Consider the following 13,593-nt stretch of genomic DNA (forward strand, 5'->3'; position numbering starts at 1 on the left):
ATTTTAATAAATTGCATTGTTACTCTGCTAAAGATACAGTAAGTCTTATTTTCTGACTGTGGAAAATATTTAAGATTCATTAAAAAGGCGTTGAGGGATAAGATTCAGATGCAGCCTAAGTAACTACATTCCTGCACTACAGTAAGTTTATTGCCTTCACATAAGAGGATTTAAATATTGTGATGATTAGCAGAGGTGGTTACTCCAGAACACCCTTCTAAAGATATTATTATTAATAAGAAGTTCAAGCTAGTGCTCTTTCACAAGTTATTACTGAAACGTAAAAATGCAGTTCTTATAATTTTAATGAAATATGACACATTTTTAGGAAGCCTAATAGAGTTTCTTGCAGGGAAGCCATTAATATCTTTCCCACAGAAACTATTATTCACAAACTACACAGGCCAGTGTACCAACTTTTGAGCTGCCAGACATTCAGCAATTCACAGTTTGCTGTTCTTCCAGGCAACAGATGGTAAACCTTTAGTATATGTTGTATAGCTTTGATCTTCCAGAAATTCATTTAATCACTCTTTCCCCCTCCCCCCAACCTTTTTAGCTCACTACCTAGATGCTGTACGAGGTAAGATTTTTCTTACAAGTTTTATAACATAAAAATATTTTAAACAGAAAGTATGCATGTGGGAAAGAAAGAGTCAGTGTTTGGGTTTTTTTTTTAATCTCCTTTTACTTCTGGCAATCTTAAGTGTAATATTGTCAAGTTCGTGCTATGATAGTCAGACTAAAAATTAATTTGTTTTTACAACATCCAAAAATCATTTTTGTGGTAACATGTAATGGATTGACAAGCAGTTTTAAGAACTAGTTTTCCTTGTCTTTGAGGTGTGTGTGTGTGTGTGTGTGTGTGTGTGTGTGTGTGTGTAACAGACAGGTAATCATTAAATTACCTAGGTTTAGGTAGACAGTCTAACTTTTTTTTTAACAAAACAATATAGCTCCAAATCCATGTACAGTATCCTTACAAGGTCGGAAGAATTATCCCCCACTAAGTACTCCCCTTCCCACAAGGATCTGCCTTTGATAGAGACAGTAAGGGTTTTTTTGTTGTTGTTGTTGAATATCCTGGTGCCTTTCATTACCTCAGCCTCAGGAGGTTGAATACATTCCAAATTATCCCTAAATTATTTTATTCTTTGTATGTCCATGAGAATGGAACTAGATAAATGGAACTACATAAATTCCTTTTTTAAACCTATGTATATTCATCTTGTACCACTTCTTGAGGAATACATATATACATATATATATATATATATATATATATATGTATATATGTATTCCTCATTGTGCAACAATGAAACTATTAGAAAATATTAGAAAATTTTCAGAAAGTTGATTCCTTAACAATGCAGTATAACTATTTATATAGCATTTACATTGTATTGGGTATTATAAGTAATCTAAAGATGATATAAAGTATACGGAAGGATCTGCATAGGTTATATGCAAATACTATACCATTTTGTATAAGAGAGTTGAGCACCTACGGATTTTGGTATCTGCAGGGGGTCCTGGAACCAATTCTCCACAGATGCCAAGGAACAAGAATGTCTATAATCTTTTCATATTTTCCAACAGCCATCTGTCACTTTATTTTAGTTTTTTCTTCCTCTGGCCTGTTAATAGTTGCTTGGAAAACCATTTAGAAGGAACACTGCATTACATCTACAAATTAAAAAAAAAAAACATTCTTTTACTCTTTATACTTAAAGAATTTTCTTACAAAGAAAATGAGAAAAATATTATTTGGACTATCTCTAGTAAAATCCAGATATGGTCCTGTATTGCTACTTGGAAAATTTCCAGAAGCTCTATGCCATTATTATTGTCTCTGTTCAACTGCCCACCAAACATTTGACACATGCACAGTTGCCCTTTGGGATAGCCTAACTCTGGACTACTAGTAGAAAAAGTAGGGCATCCCTGAGAAATTAAGTCTAAATAAAGCCCATCGTCAGTGTTTGTGGTTTATCAATGGACAGAAGTCATTTAAGCATTAAAATTTCCTCTTGACAACTTACCCAGTTATTCCCTAGAATTCTGAAAGTCTAAATTTGGCATGCATTAATTCCATAAACATTTGTTGAGCACTTATTATAGACATAATATTATACTAGCTTCAGAGAGAGATACCAGAGTAGTAAAAAATTTAAAACTTAGCCCTAAGATTAATAATAATCTTGAAGAGAAAAGCTGAAGAGATGTAAAGCAACTGCAGTGATTTCTTTGGTGCCATAAGGGCAAACACTTAATGGTATCATCTGAACTGTACGCAAACATACCTAACTCCTAAAGCCATGCATCTCAAGGGAAAAATCCACACAGACTAGTTGTTGAGGGAAGTTTCTCTTCACAGAAACTGCTGTCTTTTCCCAATTTATCGACCATAACTAGATATAATATTATCCATACGGTTTTGATCGACATGAGGAAATAAGTTTTTCAAAAAGAAACGAAAAACATTTCTTGTCCCCAGCATAGTTTTTATCCTATCTGAACCAGAGATTGGTAATTGGGGTTAGCATTAATAATGCTTAATGCTCTCTCTAAGGAAAAGCACAGCAGAGTAAGGAATAACAAGTTCCCTGGAAAGTTTTGATAAGCAAGCAAGCTCCTTTTCCATTTATTCAACACCTCATCTGAATGGAGTTCAGATGATTAGTTGCTTCTCTATAGAGAGACATATGTTGTTGGCCACTTCCATTCTGATGTCTCCAAGATTGTTACTCTCTGCTGTCCTTTCAGATGGTTGCCCAGGCCTCTGCTTTGGAAATGGGCGATGTACCCTGGATCAAAATGGATGGCACTGTGTGTGTCAGGTGGGTTGGAGTGGGACAGGCTGCAATGTTGTCATGGAAATGCTGTGTGGAGATAACTTGGACAATGATGGAGGTGAGTCATTTATAAAATGTTCTTATGAGGAAGGAATAGCCCAACCTCTAGCACAGTGATGACCAATCTGGCTAAGAGTGAAAATTAGGAATCCTTAGTATATACAATACTATTTTTAAAACTCAATTTATAGGAAATTTGCTATTATCAGGCAATATTCCAAACTCTTTACATGATTATATCTCACTTAATTCTCACAACAACACTATGAGGTATAGATACTGTTTTTCCCTATTTATAGATGGGAAAATCAATGTTTGGAGTGGGATTGGTAAATTACTTTTCCAAGGTCACACAGCTAGAAAGTAACATAACTAATATTCCAATTCAGGGCTTTATGACTTCAGAGTCTCTTTTCTTAGCTACCACCACTATGCTGCCTCCCGTACCTATGATATTTACTATACCAAATTAAATCAGCATACCCATGTCCAAATTGTCAGATGCTAGTGTAGCTTTCACTATATACAATGTGAAATGATTTTCTTTGTTATTAGCTACTTAGAGCTCCTTCTTGTGTCGCTACCTTTTAGTAGTACTATGTATATCTTTCAAAGGACACAGGCATCAAGACAATTCAGAGCAGATTTTTTTTATATTTAATTCAAGTCCTGCACACAATGTTTGAAAAGCCATATGTGGCTCTAAGGCCTCAAGGTAACCACTTCTATTTTATTTTATTTTATTTTATTTTTTATCACTTCTCTTTTAGCCAAGCAAACAAAATCATTTAATACATTGTACAATAGGGCCTCAAAACAGCACAAATCACCTCTGAATGAGCCTGAAATTGACAAATCTTCACGTTCCAATTACTTTCTACTCAAGGAAACATAAAATTAACAGAAAGTTTTCTTTCTAAGTTTTGTATATTAGCTTAAAATAAGGTATATTATTAAATTTGACTCCTCAGGTTTCTATACTGCTTGGACAGTTATATAACTTGTCATATGAATCCAAACATGGGGCTTAAATTATTAAGGTAGCAATCCTAGTTCAAGCACTAAATTGAATGTAAGAGTTTTCTCCTTAATCCTCCTGGCTAGCAGTTCACCTTAAAAAGTCATAAGGCCTTAATGAATTTTAAGTAAAAACAACTTAATGATTAAGAGCACAAGACACTGAAGTTAGACTTTCTGGGCTGAAATACTAGCTCTGCTGTATACTTACTGGCTGTGTGATTTGGAAAGAGTTTCTTGATATCTCTGTGCTTAAATTTTCTTATCTCCAAAATGGGGCTGATAATAATATTGACTGTCTAATAGCATTATCATAAGTATTAAATACGATAATTCACGATAAACTATACCACTACCCCAACCTACCCACAAACATACACATACAATAAACTTAGGATAGCAGACCATTTTCTAAAGAGACTGTTTACTGCCTATCTAAAATGAAAATTTTGCTTGGGAAGCCAGAGTAAAATTTTCAATTAAATGTTACACTGATCAACTATTTACTTGACTTTTATGGCCCTCCAAGACTCATATTCACTTTCCTTTACTTCCTTTTCATTATGTGCTCCTTTACTTGGTGAGCCTTCTCCTCTACACCCTCATTCTCTGTCCATCATTTAAGTCCTAACTCAAGCTATATCTCCCATGAAAACTCTGACATCCACTACCCCAATGTCCTATGGTGCTTATCATATGCACCATACAATTAAGCACTTAATTATATTCTGTCTATATAGTTTTCTTGTTGCATGTTAAGCATGACCCAGAGTCCAGAGTTGTATGCCAGTATAATCACTAAAAATATTAACTCACTTGTATTTGGAGTTTACTCTGTACTTTATGTGAATTATCTCATTTAATTCCCATGAGATAGAACTATTAGCACCACTTTACAAATTAGGAAACTGAGGCACAGAAATTAAATAAGTTGCTCAAGAATATATAACAAAGAAACGATAGAGCCAGGGTGTAAATCTAGGTTGTCTGCCTCATTGCAAAAAGGATTTATGGTACTAATAAAGATTTCTCAGTTGATGTATTGATTAAAAGTTTATGTTCAGAAAATATATTAACAACCTATGCAATTATAACTTCTGATTCAGTTAGGGTTGAGCCAAAATAAGATTCTTGCCCTAATAAAGTACAGCCCGATAAAAATGATTGAATATTAATTATCAAGCATTTTTTATGGACTCAGGGTCACCTCAAGGCAGCCAGAAATGTTTAACGAATGGATGAATTAAATATTAATGGATTAATGAATTATCAATTCTCAGTATTTGTGGTATACATGGATACAAAAGATATAGAAGATTTTGCTCAATGTGTATTAACTTCTGAAGATTTCTTTAAAACTGTGTATCTTTGTGGGAATCAAAAATTAAAGACCCTGATATGGGTTCAGTGTATTTTTTTATATTTCTTTAGGAAGTATGAGAGAAATCTCTTTGAGAGTTCCATATACTATGTTTTCTCTTTAGTAGGATTAAGATGATATTGATTGTAATTGTAGATTCAAATCTGCCTTGAGATGGAAAGATGGATTAAATAACCTCTGAAAGCCCCATGACTAATGTTTTGGACAATAATTCTATTTTTATACTGTTTAAATATTATCCCTAAAAATATGTTAAATGTCCTTCATTTGGTGACCTCAGCTTTCCAGCTAACCAGAATGGCTGGATTCATTTAATTGAATATGACTAATTATTAATATTTGCATACTTGTTTGTGCATGGGTGTATGTGTGTGTACATTTTAATTAAATCGGGAAGTGCCATTTGATTCTTTTGGGGAAAAGTGGTCCTAATTTTAAAAATGTAAATCTTAAGAAATCTTCCCAATTAAAAATATTACTTTCAAGCAGTTGCTTCAAGTGGCTGCTCCCTGATTACTCCATATTATAGCTGATACTTAAAGAGTGGCTAGGTTTTCTGCATTCTAATAAGCTTTGAGTACTCATTTTTATTGTTCCTACTTCCTGCAGCTTTGACTTTACTTATACTGTGATTCAATGCATTGCAACTCTTTAACTAATTGGGCTGCATAGAATATGTGGGTAACACAGCTGGTCTAGGAGCTACCAAAGAGTGCCTTGAACAGTAAAAATAGAACAGAGAACAAATAACCTTTGGATTTTTTTCTTCACATGCAAGAAAAGTAAAGGTATCTATATATCATATATGTAAGAACTAATTACTTTAATAATCACAAACCTATCAAATGCCTTGACCTCATTTATTCCTTTAGTCTACAAGCACCTACCATGTGCATGCCCCTGTGCTTGGAGGAGGTGACTTAACATTATGGTGACTACATTTTCATGTGTTAATCATGTATCTTGATTTCGCATTCAGGAAAATATGATTATTACACATTACATGCACATATAAATTGACATAAGAAGAAAAGATTAGACATTATATTAACAGAATCAAAATAGCTAAAATAAAGACTAGTAAGAGCAATCTAGAACTATCAGATGTTAAAGAATATTTTAAAGCTATGATAATTAAAACAAAGTGGTAGTGATATAAGAAAGGACAGATCAATATAACTGAATAAAAGCTCTGGAACACACCACATAAAATTTAGCATATAATAAACCAGCATCAAAAATCAGTGGGGAGGCTTCCAGTCAAAATTATGGAGTAGGTAAATTCTGTGCTTGCCTCCTCTCACAGCCACATCAAAATTGCAACTAAACTACAGAATAGTCATCACTGGGCGTCGTCTGAAGTCTAGTTGAACAGAAGGCATACAACTGGTGACAGACATAATAGGCTACTTCCAGACTGGTAGGAGGAGATCGAGACACAAAACAGGCTGGTCCCATACGCACATGTGGTGGTTGAGAATTGGGAGAGATTTCTCAGCTGAAGAGGGATCCCCGGGAGAGTGAGGGGTCCTGGCCACACATCGGGCTCCCCAGCCCACGGTTCCAGTGCCAGGAAGAAAAGACCCCACAACCTCTGCTGTGAAAACCAGTGGAGATTGAGGTAGAGTGAGACAAAGGGCGGAGGGAGCGGCAGACTTTCCTCCTAAGGGGCCCATGCGGGGACTTAACTTGGTGATGGACTCACTCCCTCTGAGCTCCAGTGCTGGAGCGGCAGTTCAAAAGGCACCAGAAACATATGGGAAGGAGCTGAATTTTCTGGCTTCAGGCCGAGGGCTGGAGGGGCAGCTTTCTCCAAGACAGAAGTGCTGGGAGAGAGCATTGTTCCTTTGTTGAGCTTTTCCCCGCCCAGTTTGCAGACCCAGGCAGGTGCCATATCTGAGTCTCTATCAAGGTATCTAACACTGGTCACCGGGCCCTGGTGACTCACTGACACCCCACCTAACCCAATGTATGGGCCCATCAAAGCTGCTTCCAGTGTATTTTCCATACAAACAGCCTGTTTTGGCTCATGCAATGGACTTTCCTGAAATTTATCAAAAGCTAACAAAACCTAAACAAGTAGCATCTGCCCTCAGTGTGATCTGTACCTCTTTCTGAGCAGCACCAAGCACTAGTGGCAGCTGGCCTCAGTTTGTGGCTTGGCCTCTCCAGGCAATTCCAAGCCCAGAATGAGTGGTGGTCATCTGCAGATTGCTTAGTGGCTCATGCCAATGGCTTCAAGCAGGGCACAGACTGCAGCTGAACTTGGCCTGTGGGAGGTCCCCTCCCAGGAGGCTCCGTACTGCACGGCTGGTGGCCAACTACAGTCTAAGCTAGAGTACCACCCAGGATCACATCTAAAGATAACACACATAAAGGGAAGACAGGGCAGGCACCAGAGCCCTGCTAAAGTTAATCCTGCTCTGTAGGATCAGCCCTTGCACAACAACTCCTCCACTGATCACAGCCAATCAGCCTGAGAGTCAATTCCTCACATTGATGAGCCAAAAGCAGCCCACCAAGCTCAACTACAACAAGAGGGCACACACAACCCATATAAGAGACAACCTGGAGCACTTTTGACCAGTGAAGTTTATACCATTAGGCCCCTCAGCATACCTACTTTATAAGGCCACTATACTAAGACCAGGAGACATAGCAGCCCTACCTAATACATAGAAACAAACAGAGGGAGGCAGCCAAATTGGGGAGACAAAAAAACATTTCCCAAATGAAAGAACAGAACAAAGTTCCAGAAAAGGAACTAAACAACATGGAGACGATCTATCAGATGCAGAGTTCAAAACACTGGTTATCAGGATGCTCAATGAACTAAGCAGAATAGTAGATGAATTCAGTGAAATATTAACAGAGAGATAGAAAACATAAAAACAAAGATAAAAAACATAACAAAGAAACAGTCAAAAATGAAGAACACAATAACTAAAATGAAAACTATATTAGAAGGAATCAGCAGTTGATTAGATGAAGCAGAGGATCAAATCAGCAATTTAGAAGATAAGGTAGCAGAACACACCAAATCAGAACAGCAACAAGAAAAAATAATCTAAAACTGAAGATAGTTTAAGGGGCCTCTGGGACAGCATAAAGTATACCGATATTTGCATCATAGCAATATCAGAAGAAGGAAGAGAGCAAGGAATTAAAAACCTGTTTCAACAAATAGTGACTGAAAACTTCCTTAACTTGGTGAAGGAAACAGACATACAAGCCTGGGAAGTGCAAAGTCCCAAACAACATAACCCCAAAGAGGCCAAGACCAAGACACATCATAACTAAAACGCCAAAGATTAAAGGCAAAGAGATAATCTTAACAGCAGCAAGAGAAAAGCAGTTAGTTATCTACAAAGGAGCACCCATAAGACTATAAACTGATTTCTCAACAGAAAATTTGAAGGCCAGAAGGGATTTGCATGAAATATTCTAAGTGATGAAAAATGAGTACCTACAAACGAGATGACTCTACCCAGCAAAGCTATCATTTAGAATTGAAGGACAGATAAAGGGATTCCCAAATAAGAAAAAAAAAAGCTAAAGGAGTTCATCACCAACAAGCCAGTATTACAGCAAATGTTAATAGGACTTCTTTAAGAAGAAAAAAGGAAAAAAGGAAAAAAGATTAAAAAAATATGAATAATAAAATGGTAATAACTATCAACAATACTTTAAATCTAAATAGATTCAATTCTTCCAATCAAAAGATGGGGTGGATGAATGGATAAGAAAATAAGACCTTTACATATGCTGCCTACAAGAGACCCACCTGAGACTGAAAGACACTCATGGACTGAAAGTAAAGGGATGAAAAAAAAGATGTTTCAAGAAAATGGAAAGGAACGAAAAAACTGGGGTACCAATACTTATACCAGAAAAACATAGAATTTAAAACAAAGACTATCAAGAGACAAAGAAGGACCCCGTTATCCCATTAATGGATATTTATCTGAAGAAACCCAAAACACTAATTTGAGGGAACATGAGGATCCATGTGTTCATTGCAGCATTATGTAAGTAGCCAAGAGAAACACGGCGGAGTGAGCGATATCCCCAGATATCTCCCCTTGAAACAACAATAAGCTAAACACCTAAAACTCAACAAAAAACACCAAATGTGCATACAGGAACGTCTGAGCAAGGGATCTGCGAATAAGAGCTACCAGGAATTGAAAACACAACTAGATCAGCAGAATGAGTTATTTTTAGCAAGGAACTGAAACCCTTAAAAAGAACCGTCTAGAACTTCTGGAGAGGGAGAACACACTGAAGAGAAGAAGAATGAAATAGCAACCTTGTAAAACAGAGTCGACCAAATGGAGGAAAGGATCCATGACTTTGAAGACAGAAATCTAGAAATAAATCGGAAGAAGATAGAAACTGAAGAATGAAAAATAATAAAAGAGAAATGCAAGAAGTAGCTGGTATCATCAGGAAAGGAAATATAAGAATAATGGGCAATCTCAAAGACAAGGAAAAGGAACAAGGATTAGAAAGCATTTTCAGACAAATAGTTGATGAGAATTTCCCAAATCTATGGAATGAACTGGATCTTGGAATTCAGGAAGTCAACAGAACACCCAAATATCTCAACCCCAAAAGGCTTTCTCCAGGAGACATTGTATTAAAGTTATCAAAAATCAATGACAAAGATAGAATTCTCAGGGCAGACAGGGAGAAGAAAACAGTAACTTATAAAGGAAAACCCATTAGATTATCCTCAGACTTCTCAGTGCAAACTTTACAAGCCAGAAAGGAATGGAATCAAATATTTAAACTATTACGTGAAAGGAACTACCAGCCTAGAATAATGTATCCAGCTAAGCTCTCCTTTAGATATGAAGGAGAAATTAAGACCTTTGCAGACATACACAAATTGAGAGAATTCTCCACTACAAGGCCTGCATTAAAGGAAATACTGAGAGGGGTCAGCCTAATTGAAACAAAATGACAAAAAAATACATAACTATGAGTAGGCTGACTAGAAGACAGATAGATGCAGAGGAGTGCAACCCTTATTAAGAACAGGGCATTATAAACTTAATAAGAAAAGACTTGTTATTGCAAGATAGTAATGAACATTGAGTGTAGCTAAGGACAAATTGAGATTACAATGGCAGAAAAGGGGAGAATTTAAAGATCCAAATTCACAAAAGAGAATGGAAAAAAGACACATGCAGGAGAAAATGGACGAATATATGTACATAACTATCACCTACATATTCATAAAGATTCAGAACTGAAGTATATAACATGAAGGAAGAAGGATTAGAGGGAAAATCCACAAAACACAAACAAAATTAAAAAAAAAACAGAACCACAAGGACAAAGAAGCAATGGAAACACTGAGCTACTGGAAAGCAAAAGATAAAATGGCTATAGGAAAACCTCGTATTTCAATAATAACCCTAAGTGTAAATGGACCAAATTCACCAATAAAAAGGCATAGAGTTGCAGATTGGATCAAAAAAACAAAACAAAACAAAACAAAACAAAAAAATCATGTGCTGCCTCTGGGAGACATATCTCAATTCCAAAGACAAATGTAGACTAAAAGTGAAAGAGTGAAAAGTGATATTTTAAGCAAACGGCATTCAGAGAAAAGAGTAGTGGTATTAATATCAGACAAAATAGACTTCAAAGTAAAAAAGGTAAAGAAACATACTGAGAAACAATTCATAATGATAAAGGGAATCATGCACCAAGAACACATAACACTCATTAATATCTATGTTACCAATCAGGGAGCCCAAAAATATGTAAAACAATTACTAACAGAACTAAAGAGAGAAACAGACCAAAATACTATCGTAGTAAGGGACCTAAATACCCCACTGTTGGATCTGGACAGATCATCCAAGCAGAAAATCAATAAGGAAATAACATCCTTAAAAGACATATTAAACAAACTGGACATAATTGACATTTACAGAGCCTTCCAACCCAAGAGAGCAGTTTGTACATTCTTCTCTAGTGCACATGGAACATTCTCAAGAATCGACCACATACTGGGACACAGAAATAGCCTCAACAAATATAAAAGGGTTGAAATCATACAAACCATATTCTCCTATCATAATGCTTTGAAACTAGAGATCAACTAAAAAAAGAAATCAAGAAGAAACACAAAAAAAAATGGAGATTAAACAACATACTACTGAAGAATAACTGGGTCAGAGAAGAAATAAAAAGAAATCAAGAGATACATAGAAAAAAAATATAACGATAGTACAACATATCAAATCTTTTGGGACACGGCAAAAGCAGTCATAAGAGGAAAATTCATATCATTTCAGGCCTCCAAAAAACAAGAATAAGCCTAAATAAACAACCTAATGCTTCATTATTAGAAACTAGAAAAGGAAGAACAAATGAAGCCTAAAGTCAGCAGAAGGAAAGAAATAATCCAGAAATAAATGAAATTGAAAACAAACAAAAAAAATAGCAATAATAAATGCAACGAAGAGCTGGTTTCTTGAGAAAGTTAATAAAATTGACAAACCCCTGGTTACACTCACTAGAGAAAACAGAGAAAGGACACAAATAAATAAAATCAGGGATGAAAGAGGGGAAATTATGACTGACATTGCAGAAATACAAAGGATCATACAAAAATACTATGAAAAAGTATAGAACACAAATTTAATAATCTATAAAAAATGGACCAGTACTTAGAAGAATACAATCTTCCTAGACTGAATCAAGAACTGGAAAATCTAAGTAGACTGATCAGGAGTATGGAAATCAAACAATCATCAAAAACCTACCAAAAAGTAAAAGTCCAGGACCAGAGGGTTTCACTAGTGAATTCTACCAAACATTCAAAGAACATTTAATACCTATTCTCCTCAAACTCTTCCATACAATCGAAGAGGATGCAATACTTCCCAACTCATTTTATGAGGCCAATATTACACTGATTCCACAACCTGATAAAGATAACAGAAAAAAAGAAAACTACAGAACAATATCTCCAAAGAACACAGATGCCAATATCAGAAATAAGATACTAGCAAACCGAATACAGCAACATATTAAAAAGATTATACGCCATGATCAAGTGGGCTTCATCTCAGAGGCACAAGGATGATTCAACATATGCAAATCAATTAATGTGATACACTACATAAGCAAATTAAAAAATAAGAATCTTATGATCATATCAATACATGAAGCAAATCCTACAAAAAGATACAGCATCCATTTATGATCAAAACACTTCACAAAATCGGCATAGAAGGAAAGTACCTTAACATAATAAAGTCCATCTATGACAGACTCTCAGCCAACATTATACTTAATGGTGAAAAACTAAAATCCTTCCCTCTAAGATCAAGAACAAGGCAAGGCTGTCCACTAACGCCACTGATATTCAATACAACATTGGAAGTCCTACGAGTACAAACTAACAAGAGAAAGATATAAAAAACATCTATATAGGAAACAAAGATCAAACTGTCACTATTTGTGGATGACATGATTCTCTATATAGAATATCCTAAAGACTCCACAAGAACACTACTAGAAACAATAAGCAAATACAGTAAAGTCTCTGGATACAAAGTCAACATTCAAAAATCCATGGTGTTCTTATACTATAATAATGAAGCATCAGAAAAAGACGTGGAAAGAATAATTCCATTTGCAATTGCAACGAAAAGAATAAAATACGTAGGAAACAATGTGAAGGACATATATAATGAAAACTACAAGACTCTATTAAAAGAAATTGAAGAAGATACAAAGAAATGGAAAGATATTCTGTGTTCTTGGATTGGAAGAATCAACACAGTTAAAATGTCCATATTATCTAAAGCATTATACAGATTTAATGCAATCCCCATCAAGATCTCATTGGCTTTAAAAAAAAAAAAAAGAACAAAAAAATCATCAAATTTGTATGGAAGCACAAAAGACCCCGAACTGCCAAAGCCATCCTGAGAAAAAAGAATGAAGCTCAAGGTATCAGTCTGCGTGACTTCAAATTATACTACAAAGTGACAGTAAAACAGACACACAGACCAGTGGAACAGATTCCAGAGTCCATATGTAAACCCATATTTATATGGGCAAATAATTTTTGACCAAAAAAGCCAAAAACATACAGTGGAGAAAGGAAAGCCTCTTCAATAAATGGTGCTGAGAAAACTGGAAAGCCACCTGCAAAAGAATGAAACTAGACTGTTGTCTATCACCACACACCAGAATTAACTCAAAATAGATTAAGGACCTGAATATAAGACCTGAAACAATAAAATGCATAGAAGAAAACATAGGAACTAAACTCAAGAACCTTGGACTTAAAGAGGATTTTATGAATTTGAC

General features: G+C 35.5%; 1 protein-coding gene across 3 annotated transcripts in view; it reads left to right on the plus strand.

Annotated features, from left to right (window-relative positions):
- TENM1 (teneurin transmembrane protein 1) overlaps positions 1 to 13,593 on the plus strand; it is a 745,224-nt gene that overhangs the window by 478,062 nt on the left and 253,569 nt on the right. For all 3 annotated transcript variants that reach the window (XM_011378218.2, XM_011378219.2, XM_011378220.2), the window contains exons 13-14: positions 560 to 583; positions 2,767 to 2,913. In XM_011378218.2, coding sequence (XP_011376520.1) covers positions 560 to 583; positions 2,767 to 2,913 — 171 coding nt within the window. The remainder of the gene's footprint in view (positions 1 to 559; positions 584 to 2,766; positions 2,914 to 13,593) is intronic.

The sequence above is a fragment of the Pteropus vampyrus genome, unplaced genomic scaffold (assembly GCF_000151845.1).
Source record: "Pteropus vampyrus isolate Shadow unplaced genomic scaffold, Pvam_2.0 Scaffold335, whole genome shotgun sequence".
In the NCBI taxonomy this organism is placed as follows: domain Eukaryota; kingdom Metazoa; phylum Chordata; class Mammalia; order Chiroptera; family Pteropodidae; genus Pteropus; species Pteropus vampyrus.